This window comes from Vulpes vulpes, chromosome 9, assembly GCF_048418805.1.
Source record: "Vulpes vulpes isolate BD-2025 chromosome 9, VulVul3, whole genome shotgun sequence".
NCBI classification, from domain to species: Eukaryota; Metazoa; Chordata; class Mammalia; order Carnivora; family Canidae; genus Vulpes; species Vulpes vulpes.
Genome location: NC_132788.1, coordinates 41109165 through 41130697, shown reverse-complemented (window position 1 = coordinate 41130697; position 21533 = coordinate 41109165). Strand labels below are relative to the sequence as shown.

At 33.5% G+C, this 21533-nt stretch overlaps 1 protein-coding gene across 5 annotated transcripts in view; it reads right to left on the bottom strand.

Moving 5' to 3' along the window:
- The window catches only part of PAN3 (poly(A) specific ribonuclease subunit PAN3), a 132817-nt gene that overhangs the window by 98069 nt on the left and 13215 nt on the right, over positions 1 to 21533 (bottom strand). For all 5 annotated transcript variants that reach the window (XM_025996714.2, XM_025996715.2, XM_025996716.2 and 2 more), the window contains exons 2-4: positions 13378 to 13499; positions 12538 to 12604; positions 10551 to 10621 (exon numbers count right to left, since the gene is read on the bottom strand). In XM_025996714.2, coding sequence (XP_025852499.1) covers positions 10551 to 10621; positions 12538 to 12604; positions 13378 to 13499 — 260 coding nt within the window. The remainder of the gene's footprint in view (positions 1 to 10550; positions 10622 to 12537; positions 12605 to 13377; positions 13500 to 21533) is intronic.

The following is a 21533-nucleotide window of genomic DNA, read 5'->3' as shown; positions in this document are numbered from 1 at the left end:
TAATACATAAATAAAATCGTTAAAAAAATAAAATAAGTTGCTATGAATGACACTTCTGGATGATCTGCATTTTATTAGTCACAACATCTTCATATACTTAGAAAATAGTACAACATATATATGGATTATCACCTTTCAGACAATGCTAAGTAATTACATTAATTCATTACCTTTTGCTGTAATAACTCAGCAACCTACCTCCTGCCACTCCTGAGGATCTCAGGTCCACTAATGGAAATCTCTTGTCAAGAATTTACTATATATTAACTTGAAAATAAACCAGTATTTCTTTTATAACCCCTTCTAGCTCACAATGGTCTTCCATCAATTAATTAAACGTCCTGGTATTTTAGTATATTTGTAATTATAAGAACTAAATATAAGACTGTAATTCCATTAATTCAGTGGTTGATCTAAAATCACTAATATTGACTACAAACTGAATAAAAGCATTTGAATTTTTAAAATAAAAAAATTAACTAATTTTCATATTATCATCAAGACAAGGAACTTCTTCCACCTAATTTATTACTTGGATTTTAAAGACTCCTACATCTAACTAATAGAATAGTAAATCCAGACTTACAAATCACTGTAGTGTAGGCTCCGATCATTTTTTTCTCCATAGGTAATGGAGAAAAACAGGAAAAACCCGCTGCAAAGATTATGTTGTATTTTGTCCTGTCATTCATTATCATTAACTGTGGGCTTTTTGTGAAAACATATTAGGTTCCTTAAGTTTTCACTGTTCAAAGAAAAATAAGAGTAGGATGCAATAAGAAAGTCAGTCTATGGAAAAACAGACTCACTGTTAAAGGCTTAGGGGTAAGGCAAACATCTGTAAACAAAAAAGACCTTTTAATTTGTGGAATCAATGTACAGGATGACAGGATGAAAACAGGATGGTGCTAAGTAAAAACTCACCTAAATTATATCAAATAAAGCAAAAAAGGATTTACATACACACACAAACATATTTTTAAGCTCTATCATGAGTCAGTCCCCAAATGTTATCTGCATAAATTTAAGAAAGCCTACAAAGTAGTCATTACTTTAGTCTTTAAAACTTCAATAATGGGACACCTGGGTGGCTCAGCAGTTGAGCATCTGCGTTTGGCTCAGGACATGATCCCGGAGATCCAGGATGGAGTTCTGCATCTGACTCCTGCATGGAACCTGCTTCTCCTCCCTCTGTCTGTATCTCTGCCTCTCTCTGTGTCTCTCATGAATAAATAAATAAAATCTTTTAAAAAAGTAAAAATAAAAAAATAAAAAATAAAACCTCAATATTACAGTGGAGTTCTATGCCAATAAAATCAAGATCAGTTGGAATACTCTTGCTAAGCAAGGTCACATCCAATTTCAAAAGAACTAGAACACCAAACTGCAACTTCTTTTATTCTTTTGCTTTAGAACAGAAATAGAATATAAAATGCAGAGAAATAAAATACCATGCCAAAGTTATTTTAGGTGAATGTGAATAAAAGTGTTTTGTTTTTTTTTTTTAAGTCATGGAAGTTATTTCCACAACAATCAGCTGTACTAATTTTTAAAGTTTTTATAAAATGTGTTTCCATACCTTATCAAAACCAAAGATCAGGGCAGCCCGGGTGGCTCAGCGGTTTAGCACCGCCTTCAGCCCAGGGCCTGATCCTGGGGATCCGGGATTGGTTCCCACATCAGGCTCCCTGCATGGAGCCTGCTTCTCCCTCTGCCTGTGTCTCGGCCTCTTTGTCTCTCTCTCTCTCTGTCTCTTATGAATAAATAAATAAAATCTTTAAAAAAAAAAAACCACCACCATCAAAGATCATGCTAAAATGCCTATTCACTTATTAGCAAATGGTTCCCTTTTTATTTATATGTGTACCCTTCCTTAAATTGAATCTGGAAATATAGCAGAGGCTCTTCAGGTCTGCTAAATAATATACTTGATATTACTCTACTATAATTGAACTTAAGGTAGTGGTTAATCAAAAGTAACCTCACACACATTCAGAAACAGATAAACACATTTTAAAATTGCAGAATCATAGGCAGCAGAAGACTGGAACCACCACCAATTTGATAAGTACATGGCACTATGCCAAGCACTTTCTAACCATTGAGGTATTTAATCATCATAATTCCGTGAGACTGGCATAATTATAGAACCACTTTTACAGATGAGAAAAGTGAGGCTTAAAAGAGGTTAAAATAACTTGCCTATAATCTCACAACTAACATAATGTCGGGCTCTGGAGTCTATACTCTTAACTATGATATTCTGCCTCCAATTTGAAGGAATTTGTTTCATATTCTGTAACACTCCTTTAACACAGTTCACTCTTAACACTATTCTAGCTAATCCTAAAATGACAAATACCAATATCTAAATGAATCTCTCTACGAATCTAACCAGCATAAATGTGATCAATGAGAAACAAGAGCTACAGAGGTTCCACTCAACGAAACTAAATCAAGCAGCTCCCTGTCCCCATTTTCAAAATGAATGGAAAAAATATTGGGAATTAAATAGAGCTGGGGAAATTACAGTTTAGGTTAAATTTAACTATAACTTAGGCTAGCATGTTTGTGGATGAGAATTCTAAACTCACCTCTACTAATTCATTACTGACTCCTACCTTCATAGGAAAATAATCACCAGTGATGCCAAACTATTAAGATCAGCTACTCCACTTTGTAACTACAATGACCAGAGAAGAGTAAAAAGAATGAGTTACTAGTTCCTAAATCCAAGCAGTAAATGCACCATAGGTTTACTAAATTGTCATTATTAGGTAAGAATTAACTCAAAACGAGATAAGGAAAAGCCAACAGTATTTACATATTGTATATAAAATGCATGCTGTTTCAGTTCACATATTTAAATATGGTAAACCGGGATCCCTGGGTGGCGCAGTGGTTTGGCGCTTGCCTTTGGCCCAGGGCGCGATCCTGGAGACCCGGGATCGAATCCCACATCAGGCTCCCGGTGCATGGAGCCTGCTTCTCCCTCTGCCTATGTCTCTGCCTCTCTCTCTCTCTCTCTCTGTTACTATCATAAATAAATAAAAATTTAAAAAATAAATAAATAAATAAATAAATAAATAAATATGGTAAACCATCAAACACCAAACCACCACACACCTCTAAAAAAAAACAAAAAACAACAACAAAAACCCTCTAAAACAAAAATCTTTTATAATCAGTCAGGAGAACAAAATTCTCTTACAATCATAAATTTGGAAGATTCTCGACTCAACAAAAGCTAAGTGGTCACTGCAAACCAAGTAAACTCAAATACAGAATGTAGTCCATGGTTGAACTTTTGATTTGTTAAAACAAAATTTAATCTGTTCTTTCCAAAGTGTATCTTGATCTCAACACAATCATGGAAGTCCAAGCAGGAGTACTCTTTATTTAGCAGGAAAACAAAATTAATTCCTTCAAAGTTAAGCCCTTTTCTATAACAACTATCATATGTCTAAATAAGTTTGAGTCTAACATTGCTTGCATAGCATTTTAAAGAACAGGTTAAGACTGAAAGTAAAAACAACAGAAAGAATGTCACATTTAAATCTGACAATTAAAATGCAGAGAAGGTTTAGATCATATCCATTTGCAAAGTGAAGTTAATTACTATAGATCATTAGCAATAAAAATGACAGGAGACTCAAATTACATGAAAACAGTCCCTTCAATTTAAAAATCACTGATTCAGCAAATAGAGAATTACCATGTTATTTTAACAAAATGAGCTTAATATTTTTTTCTTTTTAAATGTACTTAATAAGAGATCATCAGAACATATGTGACATTTTAAAAGTGACAGCATAAATCAGTTGTGAAACTCAAGACCAAAAACAAAATGGGAGGAGGAACTGAAACATCTGATAGAAGAGGTATAAATCTCTAACACACCATGCTTACAAAGCAATTTAAAAAGGATAGCCAATACAAAAAAAAAAAAAAAAATTCCTAAAAAGGATAGCCAAATAAAAAAATGAGCAAAGGACATTAAAGACACACCAATAGTCAATTAACATAAATGAGAAGTTCAACAACACCAGTAATCAAATTTAAACGATGAGAGGTTTTTTTGCCTTATACAATGAAAAAGATACGAAATACTTTGACATCTCTGTGTTTTCAAGGCTGTTGGAAAACCAGCATCTATGAGTAGGAATATAAACATGTGCAACATTTATAAAAGGTTATCTGTCAATATCAAAAGTTTAATTATGTATTCTATCCCTAGAAACTGTGTTTATAGAAATTTTAACCGAGATAATCACATAAATGGAAAAAGAAACAGGCACAAGGTCAATGTTTCATGTCCCTCATTGCATACTGCCAGTAGCCTTTCTCCACTACCTGCTTTTCCCCTTATTGGAGACTCATTTTATCTCTCATATTGCCTTCAATATAGACTTTTTGTTTTCTCTAAAATGTAAATAATTATCTATATCATTCTAGATAAATTACTTGATCTCCCAAAACTTTCATTTCCCAACTCTATAAAATGAGAAAAATAATCTCTCTAAAAGACCTGTTGGGGTGATTAATATAAAATTAAAAACATTAATTTATGAAAGAATTATTTAAGTTTACCTTATTCCCTGAAACAGATACAGAAAATCATTATCAACATAAACAAAATCAAGTTTCTATCTGTCTGCCACTACATTGTGAGAAATCCCCAGAAAGACTTTCATCAAATTTGAAGCATGTGTTTGAGAAGCTGACAGCTATATGGGAAGAAGTAAAAAAAAAAAAAAAAACAAAGTTGGAGGAAGGCCTGAACAACTCAAAGAAAAGATGGACATCCTCTGAGCAGCTTCAATGGGCAATTATAATACAGCCTGATCCACAGTGAGCCGCAACAGATATTTATTTATTAACAATAGTTAACAATTCCCAAACAACGCTAGAATGGTTTGGCTAATATCATGTATTACTACAATGATAACTACCATTTACTGGGCACTTCTGTGCTAGGAAATATATTTCATTTAGTCCCTGCCCACATGGTAGGCACAAGGTATTATGAGCGAAAACCAGAGAGCTTAAAAGACACAATGATAATCAGCGAAGAAATGGAGATTCAATTCAAACTGCCTGGCATCCAACCCCAAACCCTAGAACTTTAACCATTATTTAGCACCACTGGGTTATTACTATTCTTACTGTTTGATGTTTGAGAAAAATAAAAATAAAAATTCACCAAGAGTGTATGAATAAGCTATAAATAGGAACCATAGGTGCTTCCCATAGGAACCTAGACTCCCAACAACTGAACCAAATCAAATCCCACAGAGACCCATATGTCTACAACTTCACCTACATCTGATTTAAGCTGGGATAGTACGCATTCCCACATCCTGGCAAACGGAGATGAATGGAGGTTTAGTCTACTCCAATAAAAGAAGAATAGCTCTGTTTAATTTGTAATTCTGAACACAATCCTTCATAAAAACATTACTCACATTATTATTTACTCATGAGTAAATACTGATGTGGCTGACCTACAAATCTAAACACTAAGTAAAACAGTATTTGAGAACATCTACAAGAAGTTCAGAAACTAGTTTTGTAAGTGAAGTTTTATATTGCAATTTCCATAAAGATTTCAGTTATTTTTCACTATTTTCTCCTTTTATTTTTCCTGAGATCAGTATTTGATGTTCCAAAATAAACCCAAACATTGGAGGGGATTTACATTCCAAATTGTCTCTACCATAATTCTATTAATTTCTCCAAATTTACTTTAGTCTTTTCCATAAAAGAATCCTATTACAAATGCTCTCCAGTTTCCTTGTTACTCCATATTTTGTTCCCTAGACTACAACAGTGTAAAAGTCGTCTTTCGAAGATATTAGAACAAAAATTTTACATGAAAAAATTTAAATGTCAAATTAATCAGAAAACATACAATGTGTGTCACCAGTAAATTCTGTAATAAAGACGGCTAAAAGAGGAACATATGCTTCTGAGGTAGAAAAGAGTGGGAAAGAGGTTCTAAACTGAGATAAAGTATGGAAGGAAGCAGAAAAAGTATTGCTAGTGAACTTTGACCTCAAACAGAATAATCCAGAACTGGACCTCCACAACCTACATCTCACAAATAAACCACCAGCAAATAAGCCAAATCCCTTCTGATCCTACTTCCCTCATCCTAACAGTTTTATAATCAAGAACAGAAGAAATAAACATGATACATCAGAAATCTCTGTCCCTTAAGCCTTTCAAAGACGTTAACTTGTTATTAAAACCTTAAAAATTTACAAAAGTGAAAATCTATTATCCCAATACTAGAAATAAAATGCAAATGTCCAGGTAAAGCTGCATACTGATTGTAACATCATCGAAAGTACAACAAAAACAAGAAGTGTAAAATGGCAGGCACCAGAGCCTTTTGTGCTTTAATGGGGGGGGGGGGGGGGTTGAATAGGAAAAGGACTCTTTTTTTTTTTTTTTTTAAGGAAAAGGACTCTTGATGGCTTAAAAAAGGGCAAAGAAAGGTTAAGAAAGATATAAAAGGGGAAGCCAATAATGCCAAATACAAATTCTGAAGGCTTCTCACTCTGCTTAGGATTTGTCTGAATCATCTCAGGTTGCCCTGCATTCACAGCTTAGCAAGAATACCTAGCGAGAGGTCATAGTATTGATTCACTTCATTTATGCATATCTGTATCTCAACATCTAACTTTGTTATAAACATGCTTTCTTCCCAAAGGATTCTTACCCAAAACTATCCTATTCTCTAGATCACACTTGTGATTTGGGGTTACTCTCACCTCTTTTTCGTTCAGGCCAGTTTGCAGCTTCATCTATCTTGCTGTTAAGGTTTCCTCACGTATTAACTCTCCAACAGATTAGCTCCCATTTTCACCAAAACTCCATCTCCAGTGTTTTGAGGGACTTATCTCACCCATAGAGTACACAGCTATAATTCAATTACAACCACTGCCACTCTTGGCCAACAACAGTTTTACACATTTTCAAATAATGGATACTTTCCCTAGCTATAGTATTAAGTATATCTAATATAGAAAAAAAAAAAAAGTCAGTGCTTCTCAAATATCAGTTGTGAAAAATCACTTAATAATTTCCTAAATATCACAGCTGTATACTTAAATAAAGTAAAAGTGAGTCACTAGGAAAATGAGCACAGTTGGATGTTGCAGTATTATCAAATTATAGAAGTTTCTAAAACTGTACTTTGTTTTTTAACTTAACTCCCTATAGGCAGGTCACAAACACTTTTAGGACCAGCACTGGTCTCTGGACATGAGCAGTAGTCCCTAATGCACGTATTCTCATTATACAACTCTTCAGGAAGTTTTTCACACATCTAGCAACAAGAAAGCAGCCCAAATGGCTATGAATCTGTTTAATATTTGTTTTTCACATCCCACATTTTACTCCCACCAGTCCCTATAAATCTAAGGCCCTCAGTCATAGTCTCTTAGCTCATCTATGATAGAAATTAAAAGTTTGAGCAGCCCTGGTGGCTCAGCGGTTTAGCGCTGCCCGCAGCCAAGGGTGTGATCCTGGAGACCCTGGATCGAGTCCCACGTCGGGCTCCCTGCATGAAGCCTGCTTCTCCCTCTGCCTGTGTCTCTGCCTCTCTCTCTCTCCTCTCTGCACATTCTCATGAATAAATAAATAAAATCTTTAAAAAAAAAAAGTTTGAAGATCCTATTTGTAATCAAGCAATACCTTCTGATTCTTTGCTTCTACATATTCCTCAACTTCAAAAAACCCAACTCAAAATATCTTTTCACCATAAACGCTCTGCATCTAGAGAATTCTCTGCTACTTAGCAATCACCAGATGTTTAAATTAGCACTAATTAATATAAGTAGATTCATGTATTGCCTCTTCCACTAGATTTGAGAAAAGCAGCAAAAACATCAATCCATTCTTGTTAAATTTTCCACATAACACACAGTAAGTCTAACACTTGACTGACCTGATTCCAATAATTCACATACTCCTCAAGCAAAATGCAGCATACCTGGCCCAAGGATTGGCCCCACTGAGATTTCCAGAAAATAATCTAGCTATGAAATAGTAGTAGGTATGGCCTAACTATCTGTTCTCTAATATCATTATGAAATAAAATGTCTCTGAATAATCATGATAGCCTGCCTAGATCAACCTAGAATTATATTTACATAAATTTTAGTTACTTCCATTAAAATTGCATCATTAAACAGACATTAAGAATTACTACAAAAAAAAAAAAAAAAAGAAAGAAAGAAAAAGAAAAAAAGAATTACTACAACAGGACAGCCTGGGTGGCTCAGCGGTTTAGTGCCACATTCAGCCCAGGGCCTGATCCTGGAGACCCAGGATTAAGTCTCACGTCAGACTCCCTGCATGGAGCCTGCTTCTCCCTCTGCCTGTGTCTCTGCCTCTCTCTCTCTCCCTCTCTCTCTTTCTCTCTCTCTGTCTCTCATGAATAAATAAAAAAAAATTACTACAACAAAGGAAAGTCTACATATGCCTTCAATTCACAACATGCAGCATGTAATACTCTTATGCTAAGAGTTTTTCTAATACAAAGAAATTTTAAACCTCAATTCAACCATTAACAATGCAACCTGTACCAACATAGATTCCCAACTATACAGTCTGCTGCTAGGGAAAAAAAAAATCTCTTATGTCTCTTCATACTATTTTAAATATAAGTGAAAAGTGGCAAGAAAATATGGTCCTTCAAAGATACACTATGTGAACTCTGAATTTCTAAGTAAAGACTAACATGTAGATACTTTCAGTTTAGAGACACTGAGTTTTAAAGATGAAAGACGCCACAGCAATCATCCAGGCCACATATAGCATCATGGATATAAAGATTACACCCCAGGAAGATGGCCCAAAGTCACAAAACAAGAGATCCAGGACCTCAAAAATTGCAAGAGAGTGCTCATTTTACTTTATTAATTTGCTTCCATTCCAAATACTGAGGTCACATTGGTAGTGCATTTCCTTTTACCACTTTCCTTTACTAAAATGAATTTTAAAAGAATGGGCACTATATCCTCCTTTTTCCAATCTCCAGAAGTTTTTACTCTTTACTCAGAAACAAATGACAGGAGCTCTAACTCATATACTTCAACTTTACAGTATAGTCCATTAAACCCTCATATTAGGAACACTTTTAAGTGTTTATGTGCCATCCTAGCTTTACTTTCTACTCATACATCAGAAATGTGACTTATCACAACTAACTGATTATTAAAAATGAGAAAAAGCGATTAAGGGGACCCCTAAGACTACTTAAGGGCTTTGATTTTTCCTTACAGTAAATAGCTCCAGATAATTTGATTTCTATCTTGTATCTGCTTTTCAGCATTTCATAGTTTCCTTCCATATTAACAGAAGTGACCAGTTGTCACTTCTCACTATTGCCAATGAGCCAGCCTCTATCCAATTCTATTCCACTTCCACTATATGGATTCAGAAACTACATAATCTAATTTATGAGAATAGCATGTAAAGCAAGAGTAAATGTGTTCCTGATGACAGCCCAAAAGGAAGTCTATAAAATCAAGCCCACACATTTTAGTTTATCATTAAAAGCATTTTGTAGTTACCTCCTTGATCTTATCTGTTTCAAAATGGAGATAATAGTAGGTACATATGGTATTGATGTCATTTATACCTGACATAATTCTTGAGAATATCTAGTCTTCTTGAATTTCATTTTATACTACCCTCTGATCAGATACTTCCTAAGTGCATCTTAAACTTCTATCAGTTTCCTAAAATTAATATTCTTTATAATGGGGAGGGGTCTTTTATCCATTACATAGGAAACTGAATTAGTTATAACACTGTAGAAATTTCCTCCAAAATTTAACCTCCTGAACATCTTTAGCTGCTACTGATCCTAACCAAAAATACCACTTTCTCTAGATTATTATTACTATTAACATAATGATACTTGTTAAGACTCAAAGGCATCAAACTACTACATAATTTTCATTTCTCCTTGTCACAGAACTAGTCCCTATAAAATACTTCAAAATCTATGTAAGGCCTATCAACCTCTATTTCAAATAAAATTAAATGAAATTTCTAACATAAAGAGATTTTAAACTGTTTTTAAACAGGTGAACCAATTCTGAAAAGTTGAAGATTTTTAAGGTTGCCTTGTAATTAGCATTCATATTAGAGGAGAAATCTTTGAAATTTAGACAAAGCAGTCAAAAAATAAAGTTAAACACGATCAGTGTGCCTATAAAGGGTCACATTAACAGCAATTACAACATTAAATTAGATGTTTTCTTAAAAACAGAATACATGAAGATAAAGAAAATGAGCAAAAATAAGAAAGATTTCATCCCTTCACATAAAAAAATCTCTATTTCATGTACAGAGACAAATAAAATTCTACATATATGAAATATACAAGGAAAAAGGCAAACAAAAGCAAGAAAAACATCATAATCCATAAAAAGGCCCCCCAACTTAAGAGAACATTGACCATTATATAGATGATGTCCCCAGTATCACCTTTATATTCCATTTAGTCTCATGTAAGTTTCAACTTCACCTACCTTTCTTCTCTGAGAGATGTTGAGGGCACCAAAATCATTAAACAAGGATGAAGCAGGTGAAGTTAGAGGATCTGGAAGGTAAGTTACATAAGTTTCCACACAGACAACTCAAGTAACCCACAAATGTAATAAATATTTAAATTGACAATGCTTATGACAGTAATAAAAATCATATAGCACAGTAATAGTTAGATTCAATGCTTAAATTCAATGCTTAAATTAAAAAACATATAGTGGATGTTCAAATATTTTCTAAGTGAATGAAACACAAATTTGAGAATACATCTCTCAGCCAGTATTCACTACACATCTAATCAGAAGCTATATGGATTAGGATGCATCTGTTTGCTTAGAACCAAAAGAACAATCAAATAAAGAAAAGATGACTCTTTATCATGTTATTAGGAATGTGTTTATGAAGAAAGTAAGTCTACTATAGTAAATGTTTGTATGTTTGAGACCAAATCATGAGAAAAATTATAAGGGGTGGTGAGGTGGGAGGGACAGTAAACCATACTTTGAGTGACTAGACTTGGATTTTAACACTTAGGCAAGGCCTTAAAACCATCTACTCCAGAGAACAATTTTTTTAAGTTTTTCACCAGTATTTTATATTCTTACTACAAATAGAGGTAAATTTTTAAAGGTAAGTTTTTAAAGACGGAAATACTACATGTTTCAAAACACAAACATAAAATTCAAAGACTTTATGGTTTCAAAGTTCTGTTACTCTGTGACCAGAAATTACAAACAAAAGTGTATCTCTAAATTGTTTTTCACGTAATACATCAGAAGAGTTTTTGAAAAGGAATGCATAATATACATGGAAATACTTTATTTTCTTTTTTTTTTAATACTTTATTTTCAATTCTGAGTTCCAGTTAATCTTATGTCTCTCATTAAATTATCTACAAATGCTAAAAACCATAGTAAATGTTCTCATTTAAAGGAACCTTAAATCTCTTCATAATGCAGTATAGATTGCTACTTAATTTCTCCATCTTCACCTGCCTGAATTTTCATAGTCTGGTCCTTCATTAGAATTAATAACAATTTAACAATGCTAAGAAAAAGCAGCTAATAAATTAACAAGATGTAAGATATTTCTATGTAATTTATACATTCAAGGCACTTATAAAAATAGGTAATATTCATCCTTTATTCTACTTTTGATAGCATTTAAAAGACAACATATAAACTATGAGAATGCTAAAAATATTATTATGCTACAAGTCAGTTTCTAATAATTTTATTCAACATTAAAATGTTCTTTTCTACAGCAAAAAAAAGTTGAAACATGCAAATAGTGATAGAAATTTGATACACACCCATAAAATGTCCATTTCAGAAAATAATCAACATGCAAATTCCTATTCTCCCCATTAATAATAATTGACAACATCTTACTGATGCAGAGTATTAACACTCAATTGTTACATATTTTTTAAGAAACCATTTTTGAACATTTTTTTTAACATTTGTTTTTAAAATAGGATACAAAAGACACTTGGAAATTTCCTATCAAAAGCCATAAAAATGACCATAATCTTTGAAATAGTAACTCCATGTCTAAGAATGTTTCCAAAAGCATAAGTCTTGAATATGAATACAGATTCATACACACAGTCCAATATTAGAGTATAATACTTTAAAAAAAGTTTTAAAAAAGCTTAGTAAATTATGAAATAAGTAATAGAATTCAATTTATAATGCTCAAGACAAGAAATACTCATGTATAATTTAAAAGTATACCTAATGCAACCTTAAGTATTATATCATGTGTATATTTAGCTAAGTATTATTACATACTCAGACATAAACATTTCGTAGAGTTATATGGAATCCAAATAATAGTTACTTGAGTGTGAAAATAATAGATCATTCTTATTCTCTTCCTTATACCTGTTTAAAATTTTCAAGATTTCTAAAATGAACATATGGTTTTTAGGGTCAGAAATATAAAACAGAAAAAGAGACCAAGTCTTACCATGGCCTGCATATGGCTTGGCACTGTCATTTAGAAGGCTTGGGGAACTGCTACTATTAGTCATTCTCTGAAAAACAAAATAGATACACATAATATCACTGAGAAATACAGAATTCAGAATATTCAACAAATTCAGACTCTGATTCTTCTGCTCTCACCCGGTTCTCACATGACTGACACTCTAATCCTCCTATAAATGTTGCCACATGGATTACAACAATTCATGTAAAAATTTCCAAATACTCTAACATATTAAATAAAAATTTTACTCACTAGCTAGATATTTAAAACCAAAGTTGCACACCTAATTTGAATTTACACTTCCATAACTTATTATGATCGGGCAACAAACATGACTATTAATAAGTCTCTTTGTCTAAAAAATATAAAATTCCAGTATCCATCTGAGAAGATGTGAAGTGAAAATGTATAAAGTCAATAAATGCTTTCTAACATCCTCTCCCAAATTATATTACCATTCATACACCTTATAGATTCTATAGGAATCAGGCTATTCTCTGTTTTCTAAACATGTTCCATGTTTTTATGTACTCCATTGCCTCTAGTCTCTCCATCCTGAAAGGCCTTCACTCCATACCCATAAAACACAGAAAACATAGATGAAATAGTCTCTCCATCTATCCTCTACATACTCCACTGTCATTCCACCCCATTCCCCCCTGAAAGCTCACCCTGAATCCAACCCTATCCCATCTAACTTCATCACCTTCTAAACCTTACCTCCTAACTCAACAAATTTGTGAATAAATGAAGACTCTAGACATCCCCCACCACTGGAATAAACTTCACTGTTTAGTGCCATATTCATACTAAAGATACCTGCATCAAGGGATACTTTGTTTCCACTGGGCTTCCAAATCCATTGACTCCAATAAAGCTGGTGCTGAAATAGGAATCTGTGAGACTCGTATCAGTTAAAGCACCTCCATCTATTCCAGGAACTGAAATATAAGGAAGATTCAAGTATTTTAACCATTTAAAAGCACAAAATATTGATGCAGTTTCTATGTCTCTAAATAAATTTTAAAGTCTCAAATCTCTGTCTCATTTATTTTTATTTATCTGTTCATAACAAAAGGCAGGACCAAATAAAATTGGCTCAGCTCTAAAAATCTGTTCAACAATGCTCAAATTGACTGATTTCTTTCCCAGAGATACAGTAATTTATTTTATATTAGTTATGTAAGCACCACCAAGCATAACATGAAGGAACAAACCACACTTGCATTTCATTTTCCCATCGTTTTCTTTAATTTATAAGAAGACAGTAGAATATAACACACACTAAAAAAAAAAAAAAAAAAAAAAAAAGAATATAACACACTGCCATTTCTCCTGTGAATCTTCATGAGAAACAGATGTAAATTTCTCAGGACTGTTTCTCCTAACACATCTTATGAAACAGACCAGCAGTCTCATATTAACTCCTAATTCAGTAAGAACAATTCTGCAGATGTAGCAATGGGATAGAGTTCAAGAATATAGACAAGCTGTTGATTTTAGGACAGATGAATACAGAATGACTGTAACTAGTAGGACAAGCCATGATCTATCAACAAAGTAATGGACAATATGTTGTAGACGCTACCTCCCAGTAACTACTTGGAATACTGCTATCTTCCAAGCTGCCAGTTAAGTATAGTCATATGCTTTCCAAATCAGCTGAGCTTCAAGTAGATTGTCCTCTTCTAGGAACAACCTCTAAGAACCACTGAAACCACTCCAACCCACCCCCACCCCCACTAAGAAGAAAACTAAACTAAATGCTAATGGTTGAATATAGGCTGCTAAGATCTGAATGTCTGTATACCCACAAAATTCCTATGTTGAAATCCTAACCCCAAAAGACAGGAGGTGCTTAGGTCATGGGAGTGAAGCCCTCAGGAATAAAATTAATGTTCTTATAAAAGAGACCTACAGAGATCCTAGCCCCTTCAACCAAGTGAGAAGCAACAAGAAGGTACCTATTTATGAACCAGGAAGTAGATTCTTGCCAACCCCCTCATGAAATCTACCAGTGCTATGATCATGGACTTTCTAGCCTCCAGAACAGTGAGAAATACATTTCTGTTGTTTATAAGACATCTACCCTGTGGTATTTTATTACAGTGGCTCAAACTGACTAACACATAGGGATTCTTAGAAAGAAGCCTGAAGTAACTTTTAGTCTCTATTTTTAAGATTTCTCAAAATGTCCACAATTAAAATGTATTCCTTTTACAAGTACAAAAAGCTTAGTTTTAATGGTTCATATCTTTTAAATTAGTGTTTACAATTTCAGATATGGCTGAAGAATATAATCAGAAACACCTAAAGATTTTTGAAATTTTTTTATTTTATTTTTTTTCACCTAAAGATTTATATGTGAAGTTGTTCATCAATATGTCCATTTACACACAAGTATTAAAGTATTATTTTAATAACAAATTAGACATAATGTAAAATGCCCAATACAAAAAAAGTAAATTCTAACATATCTTTTGAAAGAATACTATGAAATTATTTAAAAACCATAAAATTAATGTCTGCGATTTATTTAATACTCCAGCAAATCAAAAACTGGGAGGGGAGACAAAATAAAAACTAGCAAAATGCTGGTCCGTGTTGAAGCTGACAGGGGATTATTATATTCTTGTCTTTACTTTTATCAGTTTAAAGTTTTCTATAATAAAAGGTTGTAGAAAATGAGAATAATAAATAATGGTATATAACATAACTGTTTATAATGTAAAGTGAAAAGGGAATGCATTTTTGTTTATAGTATGATAATTAGTATGCTTACATATATACACAGATTAAAATTTTAGTATATATTCTTATAATCTTGTGTCATTTGGTTGATTGAATGGGAAAAGTTAGTCTTCTCTCGTATTACTTTTCTATAATGTAATTATTTTCATAATGATGATGATGACAATGACAGAAATCCATAAAGGAAGAAGCTCCTATATTCTATCAAAACCCTTACAGCATCTATTATTTACCTTTTCCAATTAAAATAAAATGGTTTTCAAAAATAGAATATAATTTCAGTGTCAAATTATTTTTAATATAGCATTTTTATTTCGATGTTTTCAAATTTCAAATCTAATTTTCTCTTTTCTTCCTATGTTATATAGAAGCTAATGCAGTAAAACTATTATTAAACACACCAGAATTTAAGTATCTATGGTCGATGTCTTACCTTAGTAGATTTCAAGCAAGATTCACTGGACTAAAAATAAGCACCTAAGCATAACAAAATATTTGCAAAACAAATGAATATATTTTCAAAGAAAACATATGCATGACCAACAGGCACATGAAAAGATGCCTGGTATCACAAATCATCAAGAAAATACAAATTAAAACCATAATGAAATAATCCCTCACACCTGTTAGAAGAGCTATTATCAAAAGATAGAGATAACAAGTTTTGTAGAGGCCATGGAGAAAAGAGAATCCTGACCACTGTCAGTGGGAATGTAAATTGGTGCAGCCACTATGGAAAATAGCACGGAGGTCCCTTAAAATTTTAAAACAGAACATATGCTTCAGCAATCTTACTTCTGGGTAAAGTAGCCTCCCCTCCTCACTATCCAACCCCTCTGAGGTTTTGCTTTCCATAATTACCAACAGTAAACCTCAGTCAACTACAGGAAAGTATATACATACATATACACGCATGTACACAATATTTCTCAGTCATAAAAAAGAAGGAAATCCTGACGTTTCTGACATCATGGATAGACCTTGAGGGCATTATGCTAAGTGAAATAAGTCAGAGAAAGACAAACACTGATGTCCTCACTTACATGTGAATATAAAAGGTCAAACTCAAAGAAATAGGACAGTGGTTGCCAGGGACAGAGATGTGGGAGAAATGGGGAGATGAGAAAGTTCTGGGAATCTAATAATGTACACTGTAATTAACAAAACTGTATTATATACTTGAAAGTTGTTAGAAGAGTGGAGTTTAAAAGTTATCACAACACAAAAAAAGTAATTATGTGATGGGATGGAGGTGTTAACCAACCTTATTTGGTAATCATTTTGTAAAATATATTTGTATCACATCGTCACTGTACACCTTAAACTTACAGGAGTTATATGTCAGTATCTCAATAAAGCTGAGAGGGAAAAAATTCCACACATATATTTATATTTAAATTTTCCTGTTTTAGAAAGAAGAGAATGGGATTTGATGCTTCCAAGGGAGGTCAGGAAAATCATGAACCTATGATACATTATTCTATTCTACATAGATCATGAAGATATTAATCTTTTTTTAAAATTGCTCTCCTACTTTATGAGATGCACAAAGAGAAAAGGCATATAGAACACATTTAAAGTTTTAGGGCATGTTAATAGACTTTAATTATCAAAATTAGATAATTAAGAACTTTTCACTCCTTCAACCCCTTATTTTTTCAATCAACTTTTAAGTAAACTTTATACCATCTCTATGGAATAATAATTTGCAATGCACTATAAGTAAGGCTTACTATTTCTATGAAAGTTCTATTATCAGGACACCTGGGTGGCTCAGGAGTTGAGCACCTGCCTTCGGCCCAGGTGTGATCCTGGAGTCCCAGAATCAAGTCCCACGTGGGGGCTCCCCACATGGAGCCCGCTTCTCTCTTTGCTTATGTCTCTGCCCCTCTGTCTGTGTGTCTCTCATGAATAAATAAATAAAATCTTTAAAAAAAAGTTCTATTATCATCTCTATTATTATAATAATAGAATACAGAATAATAAATAATCAATTCAACAATCACTGTGTAGATATGAACCTCACTCTGAATGACAACTGTGGCAAGGCTGGTATTATTTTATTTTGCAGTTAAGTAAACTAACTGATTTAGGGAGTTGAGAAAAGCTAGTAAGTGACAGAACTGGGATCATGGCAATTAAGAGAGGGAATTAGAAATCAAAAGATGAAATTTCAAGCCTGCAGTTTTAGAATAATGAGACATTCAAACTTTGAACCAAAGGATCTTACAGTACCTAAAGAATCAGAACTTCTACATCTGTCAGCAGTTACCTCGCCATTGTTAACATATAAATATGCATGATGATAACTCACTTAAAAAAAAAATCCTCACAGCTTAACTAAATAAATGCTCTCCTTCATCTTCAGGTTTGTCACCTCTTGATGAAATGGGTTTAACTTTCCAAAAACATCACAATAAATCAACGTTACCCAAAGGGAATTCTAAAGTCAAATAAATTTGGAAAAGACTGGAAACAGTAAAAGTAAACCCATTTCTTCACTACATAATTTCTCAGAGCCTATGTCTATATATAATGTGAACTGTGACAATTTCAAAAGGAGAGTACTTCCCAAATGTGTGTAAGGAATCCTTTCTACATGAGCTGCTTGAGGGGTCTTTAGTCCCATAGAACACACTCTACAAAAAGTGACCCCTGAAAATACTGTATAGTTTTCCTCTGCCAAAAAGGACATCACAGAGAAAATACTGCCAAAGGTTACCCAATGTGATGAAATCCAAACTTCTTAGTCGGATATTAAAAAGCCCTCAACAATCTGTTCTCAATCCATCATTTCCCAAAGGTACTAGGTTTGAGTCTCAGTTCTACCACTCACTAGCCACAAAGTGTTAGGCAAAATGCTTATAAAATGTAGATTATACCACTACTTGTAAAATGAAACTCATGCCATCCACTCTGCATACTTCAATGAAAAATTATGAAAAACAATGAAACAGTATCTTGTAAGAATCCTGATGGTTGCACAACTCTACAGTGTAATCTACCAAAAACTGAACTGTACACTTACAAAGCATGAATATAGCATGTAAATTGTATTTCAATAAAGCTATTTTATAAAATCAGTGGAGAATAAAAGGAACTATTCAACAAATAGACTTAAAACAACTGGGTATCCATCAGGAGAAAAAAATGAATACACAGCTATTTCCAAAAGACCAAAGATTATAGTATAATAAAAGTCAAAATATATATGTACATCTACTACAAAAAGATGTTTACAATAATCATAACATTACCAAATTCCCTCCTGTGGTCAAAAATTATATACTCACTGTATTTTGAAAGTCTACATTTTACAATATGGAATACCTCAATTCCTACAAACACACACACACACACACACACACACACACACACACACACTCCTCTACGGCTATGTTCTTCAAGACCCAGATATATGATGGAAAATTTTTAAAATACTTGAAATTAGAGACACTGAGTTCCAAACCTACTTTTGCCACTCATTAGCTGTATGATCTTGTGCAAACAATCCTTTAAGTTTCATTTCTTCATCTGAAAAAGGCAATACCATCTCACTCATAGGGTTGTGACAGGGACTCAAGTAATGTATACAAAGTGCCTAGTATCCTGTCTCATAGGTAATCATAAATGTTTTCTTCCTCTTCTGTCTCTAGGATGTATTGTCCAATCATTCCAAGCTGTTAAAATCTCTACCCCTTACCAAACCATTTATATCATTTATTTGACTAAAATATATATGTTTCCTTTGACCAATCTTTCATTGCTGTCTTCAACTATTTAAATCTTTAAATTCGGGAACCCTGGGTGGCGCAGCGGTTTGGCGCCTGCTTTTGGCCCAGGGCGTGATCCTGGGGACCCGGGATCGAGTCCCACATCGGGCTCCCGGTGCATGGAGCCTGCTTCTCCCTCTGCCTATGTCTCTGCCTCTCTCTCTCTGTGTGACTATCATAAATAAATAAAAATAAATAAATAAATAAATCTTTAAATTCTTACAAGTTTCTGTACCATCTACCTATCTAAATTATCTGTTAACTGAGATTTAGGACTACTTCAATTTTTTTTTTTTTTTTTGGTATTCCCTAATCCAGTAACACATTAATATAAACATTTATTTATAGTTAAGCCATTTTTAAAAATTGGTATGTCTAAAATTGATAAAAAATTCACTATATTATGATTTTCAGATCCAATCTTCATAAAACACCAATGTAAATGGTATTATTGCCTCCAATTTTCCTGATAAAGAAATTTAGACTCAGAGTTACTAGATAACAGTAGGGTGGATGCAGGCCCAAGAAACAGAGGCTCCTCCACCCACTCAGCAGACAATGGCCACCAACCTTTTAGTGCAGACTCTGAGCACCAAAGACTTTTTTTTTTGCCAAGGCTTTTTTTTTTTTTTTTGCCCATGAGATCTGCTTCAGCCAGATGCCAACTATTTATTGGCCTTTGACTGTTTACTTGTTTGCTTATTTTTAAGTAGGGTCCATGCCTAACACAGGGCTTGAACTCAAGACCCTGAAATTCAAGTCGCATGCTCTACTGACTGAGCCAACTAGCCTCCTCTGACAGCATATTTGATCCAAGTCTCAGTTTCCTCCTCTGTGACAGAAATAATAACATCCAGGGTTGTTGTAAGAATAATTCAATACACTGGCATGCCAGGATGATATTATGTGCCTAATGGTTACTTTTATGGTTATCATTTGTATCCATTTATAAATTTATTTGTAAAAGTTATCTTGCTTTTTCTGAAGAAAACCTAACATATTCTTTGTACAGGATGCATTAGGGGAAATTTTTCATGCAGTTCTCTAGAATTTTAATATAAATGATGAAAAGGTAAGCTTGGAACATTTTAGACATGTTACAAAACCCACAGTAATTGAAAGAAAAGACTCGAACCCAAATCAAGTGGCTGGGCAAGACCTACTTGTCTGTTCAAAGCATTGGACTTCCCTCAAAAGGTCACAAACTACGAAAAAGTCCAAGGGAACCATGAGAAAACAATAATTAATGGCTACAAATACTGTATTTCCATCCTCATGATAAAGCTTCTGTGCAGAACCATAAAGAGATCAATTCCACATTTCAGATTCTCCACCCAACTCTGAAGCCACCAACCAAACATCGGTGATAACTATAGAAAACCAAGACCTTAGTAGCAGAGGGCATCAATCATAAGTCAAATGTAATTTTATGAGCATTATCTCATTTTTTGCCCACTCAACAAATTGAACTGTATCCTCTCAAAATTCATGTTGATGTCCTAACCTCAGCATCTCAGTATGTTCCCTTATTTCAGTATAGAATCATTGAAAATGTAGTTAAAATGAGGTCATGGAGGTGAATCCTAATCCAGCATAACTTTTTTTTTCTGGTTTCACCATGAGTTTCCTTTTTCTTTTTTCCTTCTCAAGTTTTTTATTTAAATTCTAGTGAGTTGACACTAATATGACTTACGATTTTATAAAAGGGAAAATCTGGACAGATGCACACAGGAAGAATGTCTTGTGAAGATGAAAGCAGAGATCAAGGTGATACTTCTACAATTCAAGGGATGCTACAGATTGCAGGCAAACCACCAAAAGTTTGGTGAGAGGCATGGAAGAGATTATTTCTCACACCACTGAGAAGAAAGCAACCTAGCTAACACCTTGATCTCAGACTTCTAGGCTCCAGAACTGTGAGACAATAAATTTGTTATTTAACCACCCCTCCAAATAAAGACATATAATAAAAATAAAAGATTAAACAGGGGATTATTAAACCAATAAACATAAGCTAAGGAAAAGTAACTGTTGAACATTAAGCTCAGAGTTTCTAAGTAGCCAAGATAAGAAAGAAAAAATGTTAAGTTAAAAATATTCACCTAATAAAATAACAAATACCAATTTTTTTCAAATACCAATTTTTTAGAGCAAAAACATATCCTAATACTAAGCTCTCTGAATAAATTTTTATAAGGATTTTTGTAGAGTACTGATCATCATGCATCTTTCATATAAGTGAAAGGAAATTTTCTAGAAATATTTTTTTTATAATCATTCTCAACAGAAGTAGAAAACATGGTATTTTTTATATATATATAAAGATTTTGTTTATTTATTTATTTGACAGAGAAAGAGCACAAGCATGGGGGAGCAGGAGAGGGAGAAGCAGGCCCACTATGAAGCAGGGAGTCAGATTCAGGGCTCACAATCCTAGGACCCTGGGATCAT